The sequence below is a fragment of the Rhinolophus hipposideros genome (genome assembly GCF_964194185.1).
Source record: "Rhinolophus hipposideros genome assembly, contig: HAP1_SCAFFOLD_237, whole genome shotgun sequence".
Taxonomy (NCBI): domain Eukaryota; kingdom Metazoa; phylum Chordata; class Mammalia; order Chiroptera; family Rhinolophidae; genus Rhinolophus; species Rhinolophus hipposideros.
In genome coordinates this window covers 33958-58296 of record NW_027668901.1, presented here as the reverse complement: position 1 = coordinate 58296, position 24339 = coordinate 33958, and the positions used below count along the sequence as shown (strand labels likewise).

The following is a 24339-nucleotide window of genomic DNA, read 5'->3' as shown; positions in this document are numbered from 1 at the left end:
ACTAAAGGCACTATTTGTCTATCTTATCTCTTGTCATGAAAGTAGACGATTTGTTTAAGCAGTTACTTCTGTACTCATTACACTCTTGGGGAGGGTAAGGGTCAGAAGACTCCCTCTGAAGCCCCCTCAAGTATGTGGTGCCTACAGTTGTCCTGTGGCTATTGAGAAACGATTTAATGATAATGGCTCAGTCATATACTTCCCTGCAAACATAGGGCTTCTCCCGAGTGTGACCTCTGGTGTCTGATGAGATTTGACTTTACACTGAAGCCTCGCCCACACTCCCTGCAAACATAGGGCTTCTCCCCTGAGTGTGTCCTCTGGTGTGTGATGAGATTTGACTTTTGACTGAAGCCTCGCCCACACTCCCTGCAAACATAGGGCTTCTCCCCTGAGTGTGTCCTCTGGTGTGTGATGAGATATGACTTATCTATGAAGCCTCGTCCACACTCCCTGCAAACGTAGGGCTTCTCCCCTGAGTGTGTCCTCTGGTGTCTGATGAGACATGACTTTACACTGAAGCCTCGCCCACACTCCCTGCAAACATAGGGCTTCTCCCCTGAGTGTGTCCTCTGGTGTGTGATGAGATATGACTTATCTATGAAGCCTCGTCCACACTCCCTGCAAACGTAGGGCTTCTCCCCTGAGTGTGTCCTCTGGTGTCTGATGAGACATGACTTTACACTGAAGCCTCGCCCACACTCCCTGCAAACATAGGGCTTCTCCCCTGAGTGTGTCCTCTGGTGTGTGATGAGATGTGACTTATCTATGAAGCCTCGCCCACAATCTCTGCAAATGTAGGGCTTCTCCCCTGAGTGTGTCCCTTGGTGCTGAATGAGATGTGACCCATCATCAAAGCCTTGCTTGACTCTTACAGTTCTTGACATTCCTATCCCCAAAGATAATTTTCCTGTGTGCTCTGGATGCACTTTCTGGCCTGTCCTGGGCTCTCCCTCCACCATTTTCTCATGCTCCCTACAGCTCCCCATTTGCCCATTGGGTGGTTTCGAAAAGGCCCCTGAAATCCTCCTCTGCCTGATCCTTTTAAGCAAAGGTTTGGACCTTTCTTTGACCTCTTGACCTTCAGTGTTGTCATCCCAGCTGTGTGGATCAGTCCCTTGCTGCTGCTGACTCTGATCCTCTGGGCAGGGTTCCTCCGACTGGAGGTGCTTCCCTGCTGATGTCGCTGGAAGGGCCTGAGAGGGGTGACTGCGGCCCACATGCTGGCTGAGGAATTTCTGAGTGGAGAAGGCCAGAGAACAGGAGGGACAGGGATGGATCTCTGGCTCTGGTCCTGCTGAAAGAGAAAGTTGGGGTCAGGGCAGGTGTTGAGAAGGCTGCCTGGGCCATGTGCTGTGTCCTGGTGAGACCGGCCCCATTGGTCGTTCTCAGTGTGTAGACAAGGCAAGCTCTGTCTCCCACAAAGTGTTGCTTTACAGTCTATTTTTTCATTCCATTGTTCTGCACTACATCTTCACAAATCCAGGAAGCCCCTGTCAAGGGCCTTTTCTACAAACTGCCAAACTGGGGACTTCCAAGAAGTGTCAGAGGCAGTTTCAGTCCTTTTATAGATGGCACCGCAGTGGCCCTTCCCTATAGACAAGAATCTTCTAAGTCACATGAAAGAAAAACCACAGGCCCCAAATGGCATCACTCATGCTAAAAGCTCATGAAAACACACTAGACTTAATACCCGATCTAACTGCAGTCTCAGCCTCTCCCAGAAACCATCTTCATCAACCATTCTGGAATTTTCTGGTCAATACTAGTGAGGTCATCTGTGGACCCTCTTCATCCCACCCCATGGAAAGAAGAGGCAATCTGCACGATAAAAGCTCTTCTCCCCAATGCTGTCCCCAGCCCCCACAAAATCTTTTCTTTTGCTACTCGCTTCCTTGCCCACCCTTCTCCATATAAAAACCGTCCATTTTGTACAATCTTTTGGGGCGCTCTGGTAGTCGCTGCCTGGGTTTCTGCTGACTCATGAATAACGCCAATTAGAACCTCAAATGTACTTGTCTGAATTTTGCCTTTTAACAAGCATATCACTGCGAGACAGTGTCTGCAGCTATTTTACTGTGTTGAGAGCTAAGAACACTCTTGATGCCTTAGGTGGAATTGTCCCTAGTGACGTCCTATGTGGGGAAAGGATCTGTGAAGTCGGGAACCACCAGCCTGCAGATCCACAAATGCTGAAGGCAGGATGGAGTCGTGGCTAAAGGGAGCATCTGCGTAAAGCTGAATCTGAGCCTCCCATTCGAAAAGGCATTTGAGGATCCCTATGGACCTGGATCTCTTGTCGGGAAGTGGGACTCAGGTTGAACAAGACAGAGGGTCAGGTCCCATTGACTGAAAGGATTTCATCTGAAATGCAGCAGGGGGATAAAAAGATCAGAACAAAAATAAAAAATACAAAAATTGTTCCTAAGAGTCAAATGTGTATGAAATGAATCCTTCATTTCTGAAGCAACTGATTTGAAACTTGACTGACATTAGACTGGATTGTACCCTAGGAGTTAGACCATGAGCATTTCCAAGAACCCCTTCTTTTCTTTCCATTTTGAAGAAGAACCACACTGCCCACCTGTCCGTGCCCCGAGCTCTTGCTTCCACTTGCTGCCCCACTTGATGCCCAGCTCCTGGCCGTACTCGTCCCCGTACCAGACCAGCAGTTCACAGCCCGGCCTGATGACCTGGCAGGTTCGGTAGAAAATCTGCCTGTGATACTGAAAGGCCACCAGGTTCTGCTCTTCGTCATCCCGTGCACAGTTCACATACCTGGGATTGAGACAGGTGAAAGGAAGGAAAACACAGGTGCTAAGTTCCCACTACGTGCCAGATCCCTGTCCAGCTCCTCTCCTGAAACTGAAAGCCTTCAGGCTCTGACGTTGCCCACTGCCCCCTGCACTCCTGGGGGACTTTCTGTCCACATCTAAGCCCCTCGTACAATGTCCTGTGGACTCCTGCATCCAAGTGCTGCCTAGAAAGCTTCCCCCGCCCTTGGAGGTCTCTGTCGCAGCACAGTAAGACAGGACAATAAGGCTCATTCACATTTTGTATCCCCCATAAAAGAGAACCCCTCAAGGAAAGGGGCTGGGTCAGGAGGCCAAGGTGCCCATGGCCAGACTGTGGCTCACTCATGCCCTGCAGGCTGCAGGACCCAGGTCTGTTTAGAACCAAGGCTAGGGTGCTTTGCTGTCCTCACAGGTCAAAGGTCCCTTGTTTTAGGCTATCCTGGCACTGTGAACTTCTCTAAAATAGGAAAATTATAGTTAAATATTTCTAAAATCAATTGTTTCATGTCTGTCTGCAGTGAGTCCTCCATAAGCACTAGGGTTGTGTGATCTGTGTATGTAAGGAATCCCACTGTCTGAGTAAGTGTTCATTAGATTAAAGTATGAATCCAGGGTCCCCAGTGAATATCTAACCCTTCTAGGTTTTTCCAGGGCCCAAAGTTTGTCCAGCATAGAAAATTGCATTTTGAGGACATATACCATATTTTATCTCCTTTTTTCTTCATGTCTCTCGGTACGAAAGAGCACTGTGTGGGAAAAAGAGCAGGGGATCGAGGGGACCATTGAGGGAGGCTTGATGAGAAGGGAAGAACCAGGGGCTTGTGATTGATGAGGGTCCTGTCCGGAACCCAGACGCCTACTGGCCTTACCTCATCCAGTTGGACTGGGATTCGTCCTTTCCATCCACATATTCATAGCAGTTTCTCCCTTTGGTGATCTGAGGTTCAGGGAAAGAAGTTAAAGGCTTTGTTTTGGTGGGGAGGTAATAGAAGAATCGTTTTGCTCCACTGTCATCCAGGCGCTTTCAGCATGCATGGATCCCACTGCCAACTGTGACCAAATGACGTGCTTCTCGCTCATCATCTACACGTCTGAGCTGATCTGTCCACTCAGTAGGAGCCCCTTATGGAGGGGCCCCTCTGCTGTGCCTGCACCACTTTGCTACCACTTACCCTCTGGTCTTTAAATGGGAGCGCCATGTTCACACTAAGTGCACTCAGCACACAGAGCTAACCATATCGTCCCCATGCACGAGCCAGCATGTAGGTGGGGCCCCCAACCCACAGGGGACAGGGGACAAGTAGATGCTACTCACCAGCCAGGAGTAGCCACTATTGGCCGCCTCTTCATCTTCTGTGATCTGGCCCTCGTAGGGGCCAAAGTTCAGACCCAGCGGCAGATCGGACGCCTCGTTCCACACTCCGAGCCCCGCCTCAGGGATGCCCGACACTCTGATTCTCAGCCCAGGGGGCAGAGTGAGGGCTGAGCGGTTGGGGTGCCCCTTATCCACCACACTGTCCTTTACAAATGTAGGGGGCCCATGAGTATCACAGCTGTCAATGAAGAAGTTCTGACACTTCTCACAATCTGGAGGCGAGAGCAACAGGGATTAGGGAAGGTGTAGTGTGTGTTCCTGGACGTAAAGAGCTTCAGAGAGAGGCCGGGCAGTCACATCACTGAGCCTCAATCCTGTACTCCAGGCCTTGAGAGGAAGGGAATGATTTGGGGACCAAATGACCAGATGAAACTATTGTGTCAAGACATAACAGCCTTGTTTGTGAGGGTCACTTACACAGGTAGTCGTCATCCTGGGGCTCGCTGACTTCTTGGTATGTACGGCCCTTTCTTTCCCGTAGATTGTACATCTTCACTTCACTTTCCTTTCTCCTGAGTCCTAAGTTGGAGGAAAGAAGGTGAGTGAGGTTGGTGGGCTCTGTGAGTCCCTGTTTTGCCAGAAAACACGAAATCTCCTCCTATCAAATTATCACCTGTATTTCTGTTTGTCCTCCCTTAACTGTTGGTTCAGAGACTCAGACTCCACACTGACTACAGATGGCTGACTTGATTTTAGTTTCTAGCTCTTCACATTATCAGGTTTAACTTCCCAGTCTTTCTGTTTACAAAATGGTTCATTCATAGAGTTACTCATTCAGAAAGTATTTGTTGAGGGCCCATTATGTGTCAGGCACTGAGCATACAACACCAAGAAAGTACGGTCCCTATTATCACAGGTGGGTTTATTGGACAACTTGGACGTTTCAGTTCTTTGAAATGTAATCTAATGCTTTCAAACAATGTATGAGCTTTGTATCCTTATCTTCACTTTACAGATGAGCATTCAGGAGCCCAGAGAATGTATAAGATTTGCCCAAAGCCCCAGGGCTAACCTCAGGTCTCAGCTTAGTCCAGCTTAAACCCAGGCCTAGCCAAAGTCCACCCCAGAGACCTCGGCCATACTTATCAGCCTTTCCAGACGACTCAGAGGAATTAAAGTCCCCAAATTATTTGCTCTTACCCAATTTTCGTCTACAGTGCTGTCCAGAGGTATCTGCTTCTCCAGGATGAGACACTGGTTTCTGGGTCTGCTCTGAGCCACTTGCCTTCAGCAAATTTGCTGCTCCTGACAATTCCTTCAAACTAGGTTCGTTCCTTGATGGTGCCCTGGACGTTGCCTTCAATGTGAGAGCCACATATTAAGAGATAACATGTGTTTCTTTAATTCTTTAGGGCTTATGACGTGTTTTCACAGGCATGACTTTAATTACTACTTTGACCACCCTTGGAAGTTCCTGGTGAGTATGAATATTAGAGGGAACAGAAAGGGCCTATGTGGGTAATGAGACCAACACTAGAACCCGTGCCTTAAGCCTCTTTCCTTCCAACTTTTTCCATAAAAGTAGGAATGAGAGAGATTGGGAATAGAACAAAGAAATGATTGGGAGAAACATACATATCTAGACAATAAAGAAAATGATGCTGAAAGTTGCAAATTGCTCTATCTTGGAAAGAATATTTGTAATTCGATTAACTGTTTCCCATCAATTCTGTTTGAATAAGGTTGTACCACTAGGTAGTTCTCTTTAGTTTCCTGATCCATAACATGGTCATTCTTAATGAGTTAGTGACCATGACATGTAATAACATTCACCAAAGTGTTTTGTGGGCTATTTAATACAATATGGAAGTGAGATTACAGTCCTGCTATCAACGTACCCCTTCAGCCGTCTCCATATTTGAAATCTAACTCACAGATATTATCTTCAGCATCCATTGACCCTCTTACTTCTAGCTTAACTTGTAAATTTGAAATCACTCATTCAGAAAACATTCAGGGGGCCCTCAGGGGACCTGAGCTGGTTCAGGGACTTCTGAGAAGAATCACGTCTGGAGCAGCCTCTCAAAGAGCTCGCAGTACAGAGGGAAGCATTGATTGTAAACAATTCCAAACTACTTGAGTGTCACCTGATTAAGCTCAGAGAAAGAAGCTGTTACTTCCACCTACAGGAATGAGCATTAGAAATCATTTCCAGAGGGATATGGAATAGTGAGCGATTGACATGAAGTCCTTACAGAGGGACGAATGTATGTGGAATGGTGAGTGACTGATATGAAGACCTTACAGAGGGATGAGCGTCTGTGGAATAGTGAGTGACCGACATGAAGTCCTAAAGCTGTTATATTATCTGCTGCTTCTCAGTCATCAGCCCTGAGGCTCCTTAGGGATAGGAGGTGATTCCTTTAGTTGGAGGGAGAGGCTCTGAGGCTGGGGTCCTCTATCCTCCCTCCCCTGGGACCACTCACTGCACAAACTGCCTGCATACTAGAAAGCTTCCCTGAGTCAGAGGGCTGTTGTGCACCTCTCAATGTAGCATGGCAGAAAGAACCGAGGTTGAGCTCATCAGTCAGATGAATGATGTAAACATGTATGGATGAGACAGTGCAAACTTTGTAAAACGAACATTATAATGAGTTTGTAAGTGGTTCAGAGAAGGAGATTTGGATTAGATTGCACTATCCCCGACACTGTGATCCAGACATATGATCAAATATTTCTGTACTTCTGAAACCTCAGTTTCCTCATCTATAAATGGTGATAGTTATAGTATCTACCTCAGGATTGTTGTAAGTGTATTCATGTAAAATTCTTAGAATAAGGTCTGAAATATTGTGAAAATAAAACAAGTGGCAGTTCGCGTTTTTGCTGTTTGTTATTAACTATTAAAATGAGGAAGATATCGACACTGTGTAGAAGAGACCAGGAAAGGAAGGCAGCAGTCCCTGGAACAGTCTGCAATTCCTTCTCTTACCTGCATTTTGATCCACGAGGAAGATTTTCTCAACAACAGGATTTGAGAACTACTCACCTTCTGATGTTTACTCTGTCCCACTCTGAAGTCCACCCGAGAAGGTTTGACTAAAAGGTGATGAGAAAGCAGTGTTTTGGTTGGTAAATGTTTCCAAAATCTGGAGATTCTTACTGGGGACACAGAATTCTGAATCAGAGATTGACAAGTACAAACCATTGGAAATGGTTTCTGAGGTACCATTAAGGCTTATGCTTCTATTGGGGGGCATCAATTAATTTCATAAAATGTTTAAAAAAAGACAAAGCCTCATCTGTGTTTCATCCTATGTTCATAAGGTATCTATTACATTTATTTTAAAAATAAATTGGCCATTCATGACAAAAATACTCCACAAACTAGGAACAGAAGGAAATTACCTCAATATAAAGGTCATATATGAAAAGTCCACCTCTAACATCTTGCTCTACAGTGAAAAACTGAAAGCTTTTCCTCTAAGATCAAGAACAAGGCAAGGATGCCTACTCTTGCCACTTCTACTCAATACTGTGGAGGAGAGACTGGTCCCTGAGATGCCCGATGTTGGACCCTCGTGCTAGATCCGGTCAGATGCAGGCCAGAACAGAGATTGCTTCCCCAGAATCCCCAGAGACTGTCTGATCCACCCTTCCACTATGCTCGTTCATGCCGGTTCCTGGAAAAGGCCATTACCCTTCCCCAAGCTAGCATATAAGGATGTCCCTCTTATCGGTGGTGGTGAAACTCCATACCCCCATCCATCTCGCCCTGTTCTGTATAACCCCTGAGCTCCTGTCACACTTCGCAGAGAACATCCATAGTGTTTTGCTGCAGCCCATGTGTAAATTCCCTTAATAAACTCTTGATGTAATGATGGAGTTCTCAGCCTCTTTCTTTTGTCTCTGAGCCCCAGAAATTTTATGAAACAAACACAGTACTAGAAGTCCTAGCCAGAGCGTTAGACAAAAAAGGAAACAAAGAATCATCTAATTTGGAAAGCAAAAAGTACAATTACATCTGTTTGCAGATGACGTGATCTTATGTGTAGAAATTCCTAAAGACTCCACAAAAAACTCTGTCAGAACAAATAAATCAATTCAGCAAAATTCCAAGATACAAAATCAACAGTCAAAAATCAGTTGTATTTCTATGCACTAACAACGAGCAATCCAAAAAGGAACCTAAGAAAACAATCCCTTCTATAATAGCATTAAAAAGAATTAATTAAAAATAAACCTAGGATGGTGTAGATGCCTGACCGCTGCACTGTACACCTGAAGCTGAAGCTGAGTAATATTGACTGTCAACTATAATTTCATATATATGATCACAGGATGTGGAGTACAGCATAGGGAATATAGTCAATGGAATTGTAACAGCTGTATACGATGTCAGGGGGTAGTAGGTTGGGGGAGGGGGGTTATCACTTTGTGAGGGGTGTGAATGTCTATTACATTGTTTTGTACACCTGAAACTAATTTTAAAAAATGAGTAAAGAAAAAAAATTTAAAAACCTAACCATGGAGGTGAAAAACTTGTACACTGAAAATGATAAAACATTGGTGACATAAAATTAAAGAAGACACAAGTAAATGGAAAGACATTTCATGCTCATGGATTGGGAGACTTAATGTTGTAAAGCTGTCCATACTACCTAAAACAATCTAAAGATTCAAAGTGTCAATGTAAGAATGTCCAAACAGTAGATAATTTGTATCAAAATTGATTTGAGCCAAACAATATATGCTTGGAAACAAGAGCACAACAGACTGAGAAAAATGCTTCTCAGAATAACATCTTTCAGCTTCTTTTATGCATTTAGCATAAAGGAGGGAATGTAAGGAAGATTACATGAAGGTGGGAAAAAGCAAGGTAGGGAGTGGACTACAAGAGAGCTAACAAGATTCTGTGCTCTCTTGAGGGTGGTTAAGCTTCAGAGGTGTCTGAAAAGAAGCATTTCAAAGGTGTGTTAACATAGATGCACAGAAACAATAAACAGGGCTTGCTTAAGGCAAAGAGAAGCCTTTTACTAAACAGTTATATGACTGGGGCATGACTGCCCACCATGACTTGCCCAGTTAGGAATTTATGATCAGATCACCCTGTGAAGTTAGAACCCCTTTCCGTAGAACCCCTTTTTCATCCACTAATGTAATCCCTATCAAAATCCCAATGGTATTTTTTGCAGAAAGAGAAAAAGCATCTTAAATATGGAATCTGAAAAAATCATGAAATGCAAAAACAATCTTGAGAAAGAACAAAGCTGGAGGCCTCACATTTGCTGATTTCAAAACACACTACAAAGCTACAGTATTCAAAACAGCATAGTAATGGCATAAAGACAGACCCACAAGCCAATGGAACAGAATAGTGAGCCTGGAAAGACACTCTTGAGTATATGGTCAAATGATCTTCATCAAGGGTGCAAAGACAACACAATGAGAAAAAGACAATCTCTTCAACAAATGGTGCTGGGAAAACAATATCCACTCACAAAACAATTGAAGATGCACCCTTGTCATACAGCATATATATAGAAATCAACTCAAGACAGATTAAAAACCTAATTGTAAGACCTGAAACTATAAAACTCTTAGAGGAAAAGCTTCAAATAGGCAATGCTTTCTTGGCTATGACACCAAAAGCACAAGCGTCAAAAGCAAAAATAGGCAAATGGAACTACATTAAACTTACAAACTTCTGTGCAGCAAAGAAAAAAAATCAACAAACCACACAGACGACATACGGAATTGGAGAAAACACTTGTAAAACATCTACCTGGTAAGGGTTAGTATCCATAATACATAAAGAAGTTCTACAACTCAATAATAAAATACCAACTAATCCCATTAAAACTGGGTGCTATGGACTGAATTATGTCCCCCCTCTCCCCTTTCATATACTGAAACCCTAACCCCCCATGTGATAGTATTTGGCGATGGGTCCTCTGGGAGGTAATTACGGATTGATGAGGTCATGAGAATGGGACTGCCATGATGGGATTGGTGCCCTTATCAGAAGGGAGATACGCTGTCTTTCTTTCTCTTCAGAAGCATGCACACAGTGAGATGGAAGCTGCCTACAAGCCAGGAAGAGAACTTCACCATGCCGACACCCTGATCTCAGATTTCCAGCCTCCAGAACTGTGAGAAAGTGCATTTCTGTGTTCTAAGCCATCCAGTCTGTGGTATTTCATTATGGCAGCCTGAGCTGACTAATACAATGGGAAAAGGACTTGAATAGACATTTCTCCAAAGAAGATGTATAAACGGTCAACAAGCATATGAAAAGATGATCAACACCACTAATCAAAGGGAAATGCAAATGAAAGCTACAATGAAATGTCATATAACAAGTCTTGGAAGGAATATGGAGATATTAGAAGTTTTACACATTGTAGGTGGGAATGCAAAACGGTTCAGCCACTATGGAAAACAGTATAAACATTCCTCAAAAAATTATAAATAGGGGGTGGCGGGTTAGCTCAGTTTGTTAGAGCGTGGTGCTGATAACACCAAAGTTGCCAGTTTGATCCCCACATGGGCCACTGTGAGCTGCACCCTCCTTTAAAAAAAAAATTATAAATAGAACTGCCATATGATCTATCAATCCAAATTTTGGGTATATATCCAAAATAATTGAAAACAGGATCTTGAATAAATATTTGCACCCCCATGGCAGCATTATTCACAATAGCCAAGATGGGAAAGCAACCTAAATGTCCATCGATGGACAAACGAATAAAGAAAATGTGGTAAATGCATACAATAGAATGTTATTTAGCCTTCACAAAGAAAGAAATCACATCATACGGTACACAACATGGGTGAACCCTGAGGACATTACTCTGAGTAAAATAAACCAAACACAAAAAGACAAACACCACATGATTCCACTTATGGAAGCTATCTAAAGTAATCAAATTTATGGAAACAAAATAGAATGGTGTTTGCCAAGGGGCCATGTGGGAGACATCAGGGAGACCAAACAGCTGTCTGAAAACCTCCCCCAGAATCAAGACAAAAATCAGGTTCATTTTGGGGTAAGAAAATCATGTGCTGTGATAAAATATACATAAATAAATTATATATGTTTACATAATATCTTAATCATTTCCTCATCTAGGACATTTAATCCAATAACTGAACTATTATGAGATTAGTGTTAGAAAGCTCTTTGGTGGATTTACAGTTTAACTAAGTTTTCTGCAATTGCCCTTTAATTAACAATGTGTAGCAAAAATAGTTGTTTTAAAAATGTTAAATTGTAAACATTTGGAAAGTACGGAGACTTGCACTGGAAAATGTATACATCCACCATTTAGTCTAAAGTCAGGATTCTGCCACAATGGCTTCAGATCTTTTTATTTCTATTTTAAAATTCAAAAACAAAAAGCTAACCGAGACATAGGCAAGTCACCTGCTAGATCTTCCTCCTTCTCTTGGTATGTAACTATTCTGAATTTGTTATTTCTTATTCACTGTCAGGTTTCTATACAGTTGCTGCTTATTCATGTGTCTGTAAATATATAAGTATTGTACACATTTTAGAACCTGGTAGGAACAGCCGCTTTCTTTATAACACTTTTCTGGGCATCTTGTTTGCTGAACAAGCAAACACTGTTTCCTTAACCCCTGACAGGCAGCTCAGATCTCCCCAGGTCAGTCTCAGGACGGCACCTCTGAGTCCTCCTGGCCCCTCACCTTGCCGCCTTGGAGTCCATTCTTCATCAGAATCCTCAGTGTCGTCTGCCTGGGGTCTCATGGCCTGCCTGTGGTGACACATGAAAGCTGGTCGAGAGGCTCTGAGACCTGGAATGAAGCAAAATCTCTGTCCTGAAAGGGAAGAGCCTGGAGGAGGAACAAAGCACCAGAGCAGCTCTCACTGGGATGGACTGGGTGGGCCGAGAGTGTCTAGAACATGGCACGGCGAGTGTGGTACCGTCAGTGCCAGCCCTGCCGTCACACAAAAGAACAAAACGCCCCCCAGGTCACTCTGCACACAGAAGGGAGCTGCAGGGAGATGAGCACCTGAGAAGGAGCGAGCCCGAGTAATGTAGGTGTGTCAGGGCTCCCAGGCTCACGGCCCCAGCTCGTCCTGTTACCTAGAGCAAGCATTGCCTCGTAGTTCCTTTTCACGTTTCTGTACCGGGTTTTCTCCCAGTCTCCCATCGCTGTCCACTCTTCCTTGGAGAAGTACATGGAAATGTCCCTGAAAGCATCGTTGGCCTCGAGAAAACAATAGGCTGCATCAGTAACTTACTACAAGTCAGCGCTTCGGGCTGGGCCTTCTCCTCCCGTGTGTGCAGGGTGTGGACTGAGACCTCCGGGGGTCGCTGTGACACAAGGACGCAGAGTTCTCTCCCTCCCGCTGTGTCCTGACGGAGGGAGCAGGCCCCAGCCTTCCCGGCGCAGCAGCTGCTGACCCTAGTGTCCCGTTGTCCCCCACGCCCCAGACAGGACCGAGCCCCTGACATGCACAGCGAGGGGAGCCCAGCAGTGCAGGCGGGGAGTCCGGTCCTCCGGGCACCGGCTCCTTGTCCCCAGGCCCCTGTCCCCACCCTTCCCGCAGCCCCCGCTTGCAGGCTGGCGTGGCCGCCCCACCTCTCACCTCGGGCTTCCACCCTCCTCTCCTTGTGTTTCTTTCCGGGCTCTCCTCTGGGGACCTGTCAGGGCTCATGGTGCTGGGACCACGTGGGGGACCCGTTCTGGCTCAGAGGCCGGCGCGGGCCCAGGTGCCTGCGGAGGGAGAAGGGGCTGAGAGGAGGTGACAGCCCCCACCAAGGCCCGGAGCCAGGCCCGTCTTCTCCATCGGGCAGGGTGTCCGCAGAAGGAAGACGTGGGGACCCCAGCAAGGATCCGAGCACGTGGGGGAAGTCTGGGGCACTGACGGGACGGAGGGGCTCCCAGCCACGACAGCCCCGCCGCCTGGGAGCTGGGCTTGGTTTCCTTCGCCCCCTTGCAGTTGGGCGCCTCTCAGCAAAGGCGGCAAAGGCATCTGGAGGGATGTGGCGGAGGGTGTTTGAGGGGAGTCCTGAGGTGCGAGGCCGGAGAAGCCCAAGGAGACGCAGAGGCCTGACTGCTGGGGGGGGTCTGGCCGACCCTCAGGGCTGCTCCGGAGATAGGCACGGATGTTCCCCATAGAAGGCTTTCGGGAATTCCGGGAATTCCGGGAATTCCGGGAAAGTCTGGGCCCCGAGCAGCCTCAGTCTCCACGGCCGGCCTCGCCTCGGGCTGAGAGGCTTTGGGGTCTCGGGTGGAGGTTAGGGGTCCCCTGGGCTGATGTGTTTGCGGTCTCCGGACAAGAGGTGGGTCTTTCAGGCTGAAGAGACGCGGAAGGCTCGGGCGGGGGGCACTGGGGTTTCTCATTAAGCGGCTGCAGGGTCCCGACGTCGCGGGAAGTGGGGTCTTCGAAGCCGCGGGGATTAAGAGCCCCCCGAGGAGCGCGTTCAGGGTCTGCGGCTGCGGTCTTGGCGGCGGGTGCGTGCTGGACCTGGGGTTGCTCAGGCTGAGGGGAACTCGGTTTTCGGGGTGTCCGGGGGGCTAAGCATTCGGGGGTCTCGTGTCTGCAGGCGAGGACATTGGCGGTCCCTCCAGGTTAGCGGATTTGGGGTCCCTCGGGGTGACGGGATTTGGAGCCTCTCAGGGTGAGCGGATCGAGGGTCCCTGAGGCGGGAACGTGCAGGTCTTAGGCTAAGGGTTTATAAGGCTTCGTTCCACATGGCAAAGGCCCCGTTTTCCTGTCAGGCTCCGGGCTCTTCAGCCGCCCCGCTCACCCTGTCGAGGGCCGCCTCCCAGCCGGCGCGCCTTTCCCGCCCTCAGGGTTGAGAAGCCGCCTATACAGCTGTGTCAGGCGTAAGCCGCCAATCACTGCTGCGATCAGAGGGTCCGGCCCGCCAATTGGCGGAGAGAAGAAGCCAAGAGGGTGGGGCATGGGGCGGAGCCTACCTGTCAGTCAGGAGCAGAAGCCAATCCTAGGCGGGGGTGGGGGAGGGAAGCGGGTGGCGGGCTCTTCACACCTCCTGTGGAAGGTCCCCCCACTCCGCAGGGATTGGCTGCCCTGGGTCTGGTGAGTGTCTGTCAAGAAGCCTTCAGCGAGGAAACACAGTCCAGTGGTTTTCAGTGCTTGTTTTCCCGCTGATGTTGGTGAGAGACCTGCCCCCCAGGACCCAGCGCCCACCCCCGGGCTGAGCCTGGAGCGGGGACCTCGCGGCAGGTCTTTAGGGTGGACGTGGCCATCTGTGGAAGGGCAAAGATTCCTTGTTCCACCAGACTTTAGTCAGGATCCCCAACTTTCTCCTAGGATCGTTTATGCCCTTTAAACTCCACTCCCCCACACACGCTTTTTAAAAATGTATTCGTTTCAGGTGTACAAAGCAATGTAATGTGTAAAATGCACTTTTAGCAAGAACTGTAGAACCAGTGAGTGTGCGGTGACTGTCACATCACACGGGGAGGGGGAACGGGGACTGTCATTCAGTCGGTTCTGATGAGAGAAGATGCAGACACACAATTTCGTTTTGTGTCCACATGTTTCAAAGGTTCAAACAGAGCAAATGAAATAATAAGCATATTAGAAAAACCTCGAGGAGATTTTTAAATCTCAAAGAAGTGGCTTTATGAGTAATAGGAATGTTTAAGTTATATAGGTCTAAAAAGGCTTCAGAAATAAGACAATATAGATAAAAGCAAACAAAAACGAAAGAACTACAAATATTTTGCATAAAAAAGAATACATCACATACCACGACGGGGCATCCGCAGAGGACGGTCAGTGTAACGCCCACTGGCTTTCACAAGATTAAGTGGGAAGGTGTTTCTGGCCCTTTCCTGGTTTTGATCACAGAACTATCACATGATGTCCATGGATTGCCAATAAGCCAACGCACTGTCGAGTTATTACGTGAAATTTAATAAAGGGAAATGTCAGTCGAGTGGAGTGGGGGGCCAGCAGGGGGCGCGCTCACCCAGTGCGCCCCGAGGTCAATGACCGGCCCGCACCGAAGAGTCCTCGACGGGGAAAAGTCACTTATACGCCTCAGAGAGAAAGACACGCAGTGAGTCTCCCGCAAAAAACTGACTTCCCAGCATCTCAGCCGACGAGAAACCGTCGTCACCCGGAACTCGGCTTTTCCCAATGGACTTTCGTTCAAAATGACCCCTCCCGACTGCCTTGTTTTCAAAATCACATTCCTCTCCTTTATTTGTGGGACTTGCCTATGACTTTTGCTATAGTTTGCTTGTCCAAAATGGCAATTCTTTGCCGTTTCTGAGTAAACCCATTTTTGCTGTTAAAATAACTTTTATTTTTAGGGTCGACATTATTTGATGGCCCACATGGGGATCTAAAGAAGACCCACCCCTGGCATCTCTGGGGCTGGTGAGCTCGCAGGGGCGGTGCCCGCAGGGCCTTCTGAGCTGCCAGCTTCCTTGCGGACCCTGGAATTTGACAGTAAGTCTTTCTTCTGAATCTGCGCTTCTGCTCTGTGTTTGAAGCTCTCCAGACTCTATTCGGGGTCTATTTTAAGGCTTCTGAAGAGGTTTAATCAGAGGTTTAATCCTCTTCTGATTAAACGCCAAGTTTTTTTTGCAAGTACTGGGTCTGCACTTCAGCCTGACTCTTGAAATCAGGCTGTTCTCTTGGAACTGTGCTAGACTTTGGCCTGATTCTTTTTGGAATCTGGCTGTTTCTAATGAAATTGAAATGCTCAACAATTGACCCCAGAAAAGAAAAGACAACATTGTAAATCTAGTAACTATTGGTTCCCTAAACATTGGAAACTGTAACTTGGGCCCAATAACAAACTAACTGGTCCTTCTAGAAATTCCAAGATCCCCACTCCTTGCTGCTATACATGCGTTAAACCACTGGTCCTCTGCTGAAATGCTAGCACATAGGAACCACTGTTGGTGGGGAAATAATAACAAAGCTTCAAAAGGTGCCTACCTCACTAGTCGCACTTTTCAAAAGTAGGAAGCCTTCCCCACCCAGGGAAGCCTGGTCACACTGCTCCCAGACATTTTAAATTGCCTAGCAAAGCATTTGAGTTTTGTGGAATAAACAGTAGCATGCAAACTTGGAGGATTATATTATTTCTAATTCCACTTATTTCTAATTCCATTGTCCACGAAGAGGAAAAACATCAGGTAACATTAAACGTTGAATAAGTCAATGCTACATATTGTAATCACTAGATAACCACTAAAATATTAATTTAAAAAATGTGTAGCTAGCAAGCTTCAAGATAGAAAAAGTGGAATAAGATACAACAGAATAAAAGAACCCACCTAAAATAGCAAAATGAAAACAAAAATAAAACAACAACAATTCTCCAAAAGCAAAATAAAAGACTTGGAAACAAAATAAAAAATTGTAAAGGCTAATGAGAGAAGAAAAAAAAAGAAGTAAATGGAAAGGCATGTGTCCTTGTGTAGGAAGACTCAGTGTTCTAAATATATCCGTTTTGTATGTTACCGTAAATTTCATTGTCACTCCAACTAAAATAATTTAAGTATTCAAATTTTTAAGCTGATTAAAAAGAATATATGTAAAAATAAGCAAGCTTGAATAGCAAGGAAATTTTGAAAACCATTAAGAGAACTGGGTGTGCTAGCCTATTGGACATTGAAATTTCTTATAAACATTAATATTAAGACTGTACATTTTGGGAAATGAATATAATTAAATATGAAATGCAGAAGTAAATCCTGTGATAGTTAATTTCACTTGTTAGCTTAATAGCACTCAGGGATGGCCAGGTAGCTGGGTGTGTCTGTGATGGTGTTTTTGGAAGGGAGTAGCATAAGAATCCGACTGAGTAAAGAAGACAGCCCTCCCCAGGTGGTGGGCATCCGGGCTGTGGTCCCCAATGGGACCAAAAGGTGGAGGGAGGAATTGTCTGTTTTCTTGAGCTGGACTGCTCACCTTTTCCTGCCGTCGGACATTGGAGCTCCAGGTTCCTGGACCTTCATACTCGGACTAATTGTCCCACCAGCTTTCCTGCAGATTTCTCTGCTTCCATAACAGCGTGTGTCATGCAGGGTCTGAGCTCCTGCTCCTGCACAAGAACGCAGGACATTGTGAGGCCAAAACAGAACATCCAGGGAACCATAGATAGGGGAGTCATACCACTATATTCTTGCTGGTGGCTGGATTGGAGACACAAAAGCAAACATCCGCAAGTACCCCCAACAAGTGGTCTTCCTGCTCCTCAGTCCCGCTGGCGGCTGGCAGAGACACAGGAGGTAGAAGCCACCTGATCTGCAAACCACTGGCTGGTTTTCTGCCTGCCAACCAACCAACCAACCAATGAAGCCACGGCAGTTATATCAGTGGCTAATTGGCTAACTCATTACAGCTGATGGCCATCTACTGCGGGAGCCTGCACCTCTGCGTGTGAGGCTGAGAGCCTGGAAATGGCTCTCTGGGACTCTGTCCCCACAGCATGACTCAATTCCCATAATAGATCCCCTCTCATACGTATTTATATACATATATATATATATATATATATATATATATATATATATATATATATATCCTACTGGTTCTGTTTCTTTGGAGAACCCTAACGAATAAATATAGGCCCACATGTATAATGACATGGTACCTGAGGAAAGTGAATTTCAAACTTTGGGGGAAAAGATGCACTGTTGTGAGACTGTGAGGAAGCAGGCTCTGTATTCATTAGGAGAGAATCTGTTAAAATAGGTTTGCTCATCGTGTGGAATATTATACAACTTCAAAAATGAGTGAGGATATATGATTTTGTATTTCATTAAAGAAATTAAAACCCTATAAGGTGGTTCTAATTGATTTTAACAGAGAATAATTTCTAAGTAGTGTTTTTAAGTGAGAAAAGTAACATGCAAAACTAATTGTACATATAGGGAATAACACCTGGTTGCAGGTCCAGGAAAAGTTATTCTCTGCTGCCATCTCGTGTGCATCTTGGGAATAACACCTGAGTGGAGGTCAGGATAAGCTCTGCTTTCCAAAGGCTTCTGAGCCAATGTGTCAGACCCAGGGCTGTGCCCTGGAAGCTGTCCGCTGGAATGTGGGGTCCTGGAGGTGAAACCCGGCACATGGCTTGGCACACCTGAATTAAGTACCTTCTCACCTGGCTCTTACCTATGCTGCCTTATGTCACTCTCTCCTCTTGCCTCCCCACCTTCCCGAAAGCCATTTTAAAATTAACACCGGGCTTAGAGAGCCTCTGTAAGACACCACATCTGGGGGAAGTGCGGTGCAAACTAAATATATATTTTGCACGTAAAAGAGGCAGCCCAGCAGGACCAGACCAAAAGGTCTGAGAGCGGAAAGCCTGGGCATAGAAAGACTACGGTGAGGCCTGCAGGACCCAGACAGCAGCCCCCAGGGAGAGCTGGGGAGGCAGGCTGTGGTGGGATACCAGGCTGTGGCCTGGGATCTGGGGTTTAATGGGCCTTGGGGACTCCACTCCTGGTGCAGCATTTGCAGGGGGACCTGAACACCAAGCTCTTCAGGCAGTTTTGCTGGAACAGCCGCTGCCCTGTACAGCCGTGGTAGCTGGGCCTGTCCGGTGGATTGGGGTAGAATCCCTCAGCTTTTCCCTGACATAAGGTGTCTTCTCCAAGGGTGGGTCCACCCTCAGGTCCAGAGTGCTGGCCTGGTGTGGGAACTCCAGTCCTTGGGGATCTATGGGCTTATATGGATGTCACGCAGGGGACCCTGCTCGCTGCGTCATTTGTCGTTCAGGGTCTCTGCTCCCACTCCCCGCCCAAGAACGCAGGACACGGTAAGGCCAAACAGGAACACCCACGAAGCCATAAGTAGGGGAGTCATATCACTATATTCTCACCGGCGGCATCCGCCTCTCTGCAATCCGCTCTTGCTAGCCCCCATCTTTTCTGCTAGCGTAGCCACAACTGTTATATTAGTGGCCAATGGCTTACGGGTTACAGCTGACGGCCAACTAGCCACAACTGATGGCCATCTGATCACAGTTGATGGCCATTTACTACCTGAGCCAGCACTTTTCTATGTGAGGCTGAGAGCCTGGAAATTGTTTTTTTGGGGCTTTGTCCCCACAATGGAAGACCTGGGAAAACGGTGCAGAGCCAGCCAAAGACACCCCAAGAGATCCCAAACACACAGGTCACGCACACAGTCAGCAACCGTGGGCTGGCAGCAGCTCAGCACCCACACCCCACATTCTTTGTCTATTTCTGCCCCTGTCTGACCTCCTTTAGTCTCTGTCAACATCTGTCTGTCTGACCAGGTTCAAGATATTCATGAAACATCTGCTCTTGTCATCACCCTGCAGTGACCCTTTCAAGCCCCCAAGGGACCTTACTTCATCCCTAGCTTGGCATGTCTTAGCTACATAGGTTCCCTTTCTATCTCCCTACCAGTCCTGTATGTGGGGTCTCTGACTCTCTCCTGTGTGCCGAGTTCCCATGCTTATGTATTAAATCTGCTTCTTTTCTCTTGGCTAATCTGTCTCACATCTATTTGATTGTTAGAACAGCCAAAAGAACCTTGAGGGTAGAAGACAGTTTGTTCCTTCCCTCTGTTAAGGTCTACAATCGACCACCCCTCAACTGGACAGAGGACACACGCGATAATGCAAGTCACACAGCGAGGTTTATTTCCAGCTAGCTGGGGTCCGAGTATCTGCCCGACGCAGCGGGTTTCAACAAGGACCCCGAGCACTCAAAGCCAAGGGTTTATATAGCATCTTTAAAGCATCGAGTAATTTTCCATAGCTTCAAAGAGTATACATATCATGGGCTTGTTCCACATTCTGGGGATTTGACAAGATAAGCTGGCTTGTACCCCACCTAGTGGGCAGTTAACAAGATAAGCTCTTTTCAAACAAGACATCTGGTCCACACCCTGTTAAGGTCATTCAGAAAATGGCTTCCTTTCTTATGCTAACCTACTCTTACACCTCCACCTAAGCAAGTCATCAGGTAGTTAATAAAAGGTGAAATTTGGGATTGTTCTACATCACTGCATCATGAAATAAGATCCAACAATTTAACTAAACCAGCTTATTCTCCGGATTGAATGATTAGATCAATGAAATATGGAAAAATCTACCAATTTAACTTCTGGATGTGAAACTTTTATTCAAGTTACAAAGGTGGGAATGAAGAGGACCAAGAGTTTTGTCTTTATGCACATTGACTTTAAGCTGGTTGTTAGGTACCAAAAGACTCTGAAACAATCTTCGACCCTCCCCCTTTCTGGTCTCAGAGATTCAGATGGAAAGACCTGGTTTAGGGAGGGAACCTTGGCATAAACTCCTTAGCATAAGGCGGGAAAGACGCCCCGTGGAGCCTGCTGACCACCCTTCTCCCTTGTCCCATTCTTTTGTGGTTTGCCTAACAACTATTTACCTCCCGAGAGTGTGCCACTCTTCCCAAATTATCTGCAAATCACCTAATCTGAACTCGCTGCCTTTGGAATTTTTACACGTATGTGAATTCCCCATGCACATTTGTTAAAATTCTGTTTTTACCTTAATCTGATTCTGTTAATTTTATGATCAGCTCAGCTAGAATAACTCATTACCATAGGCAGGGAGAACAGGGCCACCGGGAGAGGGGGGAGGAAAGGAAGGAAGATGTGAGAGGAAACAAAGAAAACAGAAATGCAATCATTCCTAAGAAAAAGTGCAGCTGCAGCTAATTGTGATCGATTATAACACCATCAGAATTCCAGGCCGGGAAAAATTCCTAAGAAAAGGTACAGCTTACAGCTAATTGTAATTGGCCATAACACTAGTAGCATTGCAGGCAGGAAAATTCTCCACGCCTTTGACAGTCCCTACAAGGGAATCCCTCCTCCTGGTGGGAAGGAGGCATCAACAAAGGCAGGCCCAGGGAACGCCCTAGAAACGCCCAGAGATCTCCTGTGACGGCACCTTGAATATTTCCCGCCCTCATTCAGATATAATCCTAACTTTTCTTTGTTTCAGTGGCTCTCCTGGTGGTCTTGTGCACTCCTGCATTTTGGGAATATATTTTCTTTCTTTTAGTAAATCCTTGGCCTGCTTGCCTTTGTTCATGATGCATTGTTCCTACATCCTGGAATGCCTTCCTGTGATGATATAAGGACTTGATCTCCTCTAACATACAAGATGAGAGCAAAATAATTTTTTTAAGCCCCCACAGTATTGGGGAGCCTGGGAGGAGAATTACTGGCCGGGGCACTGCTAGGTCCTGGAAACCGCTGCAGCTGGGAGCTCAAGGATGTCTGCAGGCAGAGGTAAGCGGTGTTTTTGTTCTCCCTGTCATTGTTTCCTCATCTATTTCTGCGGGGTTTGGGAGAATTTAGAAGTGCTGCATGTCCTTTTTCTCTTTTCTACATGTAGATTGGCAGGAAAAAAAGTTTGTGAAGCTAGCTTCTTGGGAGTAGTGACTCACAGGTTTTCTTTATTGATTTTTTCCTCTCAGAAGTGGTCATTTTTTCCTGTGTCTGTCTCTTGTGCCATTTGTAATCAAGAAATACCAAGGGGAGAGGGGGGTGGTAGATGAGGGTAAAGGGGATCAAATATATGGTGATGGTAGGAGAACTGACTCTGGGTGGTGAATACACAATGTGATTTATAGATGATGTAATACAGAATTGTGCACCTGAAACCTATGTAACTTTACTAACAATTGTCAGTCCAATAAACTCTAACTAAAAAAAGAAAGAAAATACCACAGGGACAGAAATCCTTCGGCTTCCTTGGTTAAGCTAGTAAAAGGGCTTTTTGGTTGGAGGCGCTGTTAAAATCCTGTCATCAGTGGTCAGACCATGGCTCCTTTGAATTGGAAAAACTTCAAATTTTGAAAATGTGTTGGAGAACTTTCATGGCAAACAGCTGTTTTATTGGAACCTAGAGGAAGACCACATGTTTAATACAAACGAATTCAAGGAAATTTTACTCTTGAATTAGTTCTTGAGCTTGTTGGGTCTTAAAAATGCTAATGTCAACGTTAGGTTTAAAAAAGGCAGAAGGGAAAATCAAGAGATGTGCAAATTTTTAAAAACTGTATTTCGATCTAATATGATGAATATTGGTGTGTTGGAACAAGTTTTAAAAAATGTGATAACTGATCAGAAACTTGACAAAAATTGAGGCTGCTTTTTCAGTCTGATAGAAATTAGTCTCAGCATCTACCCCAGGTCCTCTGCCAAGCAGAGCAGAAATGTTAGCATAGCCCACAACTGCCAGAGGCCATAGAGCTGAGCAAAGGAAAAGAAATTGCAAAAGGGGCACTTTTAACAATAGGAGCGTCCCTCCTGCAGCCTGGCTCCCCTTTTCCTGCCTCCCCAAAGGCTGAAGCACAAATAAAACCCTGAGCACAGTCCCCTTAGCAGAAGACAGGAAGACTCCATGCAGGAGCCTCACAAAACTTTACCTGCCACGGGTGTTCAGCTTTTCCTGAATTACCTGTAAATCTCCCATTTTTACATCTAAAATCTAAGAGTCCACTCCCACCCTTGTCTAAAATGTAATATTTACTTGATGTCTCCTCACTTTCTTTGGAAATTTCATGGTTATGTGAATTCTAGCTGCGCATGTATTACAATTCCTGGTCTCTGTCTGTGGGGTTGGGTAGAAGTTAGAAGGTGTGCCAGGCCTTTGTCTCTTTTCTGAATTTAGATCGGCAGAAAAAAATATTTGTGCAGCTAACTTTTTGTACCTAGAGACGTCATAGTTTTCTATATTCTTTCCTCCCAGAGATGTTGGTATTTTCCTGTGTCTGTGTCTTGCGTGTCGTTTGTCCTAAGAAGGAACTACCACGGGGACAGAACACAGGCACAGGCTCCCATAAGCCTGTCGTTGGAGCCGGCCCCACAGGCTGGGGAGTTAAGTGGCTCTCTCCAGACCGAAGTGTGCGGAGTCTGTGTCCCGGGAGCTTGGCTTTGTGACCAAGGAAGCTAATCCTCTCCGGTCCCCACCATCGACCAGGTGCACTTACTCCATTGTGCCTGGTGGCCAGTGGGATAAGCTGGGGTTCCCTTGCACCTCTGCCTGGCTGTGCCAGCTCCTAGGGGAGTGTGTCCTGAGGGGCCTCTGCCCATAAGGGTCATCTGTCCCCCCAGCCTTTCTTACCCATTAGTGCTGGACAGATCCCGGTCCAGTAGCACCTCCCTGGGGCCACAAATTAGTGGGTTTGGGGCTGGAGGTGCCTCACATTTTGTGGGAGATTTATAGATGGTGAAATACAGAATTGTACACCTGAAACCTATGTAACTTTACTAACAATTGGTGGGGAGACACCCTCCCTGTCCACCCCACCATCCCTACTGCCCGTGTGACGAAGGTCTCTGACTGTCTTTGGGGTGACCCTTTGGCTCTGGGAGGGCTGCTTCCTCTGCACTGTGTGGAGGGGCCTCTGGCTTCCTGGCCTGAGCTGTAAAGAGGCTGCTTGGTGTCTCACTATTTAGTCCTCACTGTCCACGGACAGACAATGAATCCCGGAATGGGAAAAGCATCTACATTTAAATCGTGTTACAGAGCTCTTGTGACAACCAGTTATTTTCTTGGTAACCTACCTTGTGTGTTCTCTATAGTTTATTTCTAATTCTGTCAATTTGTGATCTGTGTGAAACCAGTTTGTGTTTGTGTGTGGTAAGATGTTTTGTACCTGTGGATGGTTTTACTAGATTGTAATATTTGATTGGTTATAACAAATTAAATGCTTATATAAATTATACTATAAATTAAATTATATTAAATGCGAATCAAATACAAACTAACCTAATGGTTTTAAGGATCAGATAATGTGGTGAAGTATTTGACAGTAAAGCTGGTTTTAGTTTGGGTTTATCACAGTCATATCTTTGAAAGTTATTAACAAAAAATATATATTTTAACTGGGCTTCTAAAAATAAGTTTGTTACCTGTGTCATAAAATGTATCAAGAAAATAGCTACGCTAATAATTGATTTTGACATCTCAAATTTTAAGCTGATATGTAAAATAGATACAATGAAAATAAAAGATATTTATGTAAACTTTTTAGTGATAATTATATTGTACATAATCATTGAAAAGGTTTTCTACATGTCTTTGGTATGGAAATATTGGATTTTGGTTCGAGTTTGCGTTCGGGTTGTTCGAGTTCGTTTTCGGGTTCAGGAGGTTCGGGTTGGGGTGGGATTAAAGTTCGGGATGTTCGGGTTCAGGATCGGGTTGCTCAGGTACGAGTTCGGGTTCAAATCGTTCGAGTTCGGGTTCG

At 45.9% G+C, this 24339-nt stretch overlaps 1 protein-coding gene across 1 annotated transcript; it reads right to left on the bottom strand.

The window, feature by feature from the left end:
• Positions 1-1110: 1110 nt before the first annotated feature.
• Positions 1111-12796, bottom strand: LOC308495733 (histone-lysine N-methyltransferase PRDM9-like; the record flags this gene model as incomplete). The annotated part of the gene is made up of 10 exons (XM_081080719.1): positions 1111-1238; positions 2585-2778; positions 3665-3732; positions 4111-4382; positions 4588-4689; positions 5311-5467; positions 7160-7209; positions 11821-11928; positions 12222-12345; positions 12728-12796. The coding sequence occupies 10 exons, from the start codon at positions 12794-12796 to the stop codon at positions 1111-1113; spliced, it is 1272 nt and encodes a 423-aa protein (XP_080936845.1).
• Positions 12797-24339: the final 11543 nt, after the last annotated feature.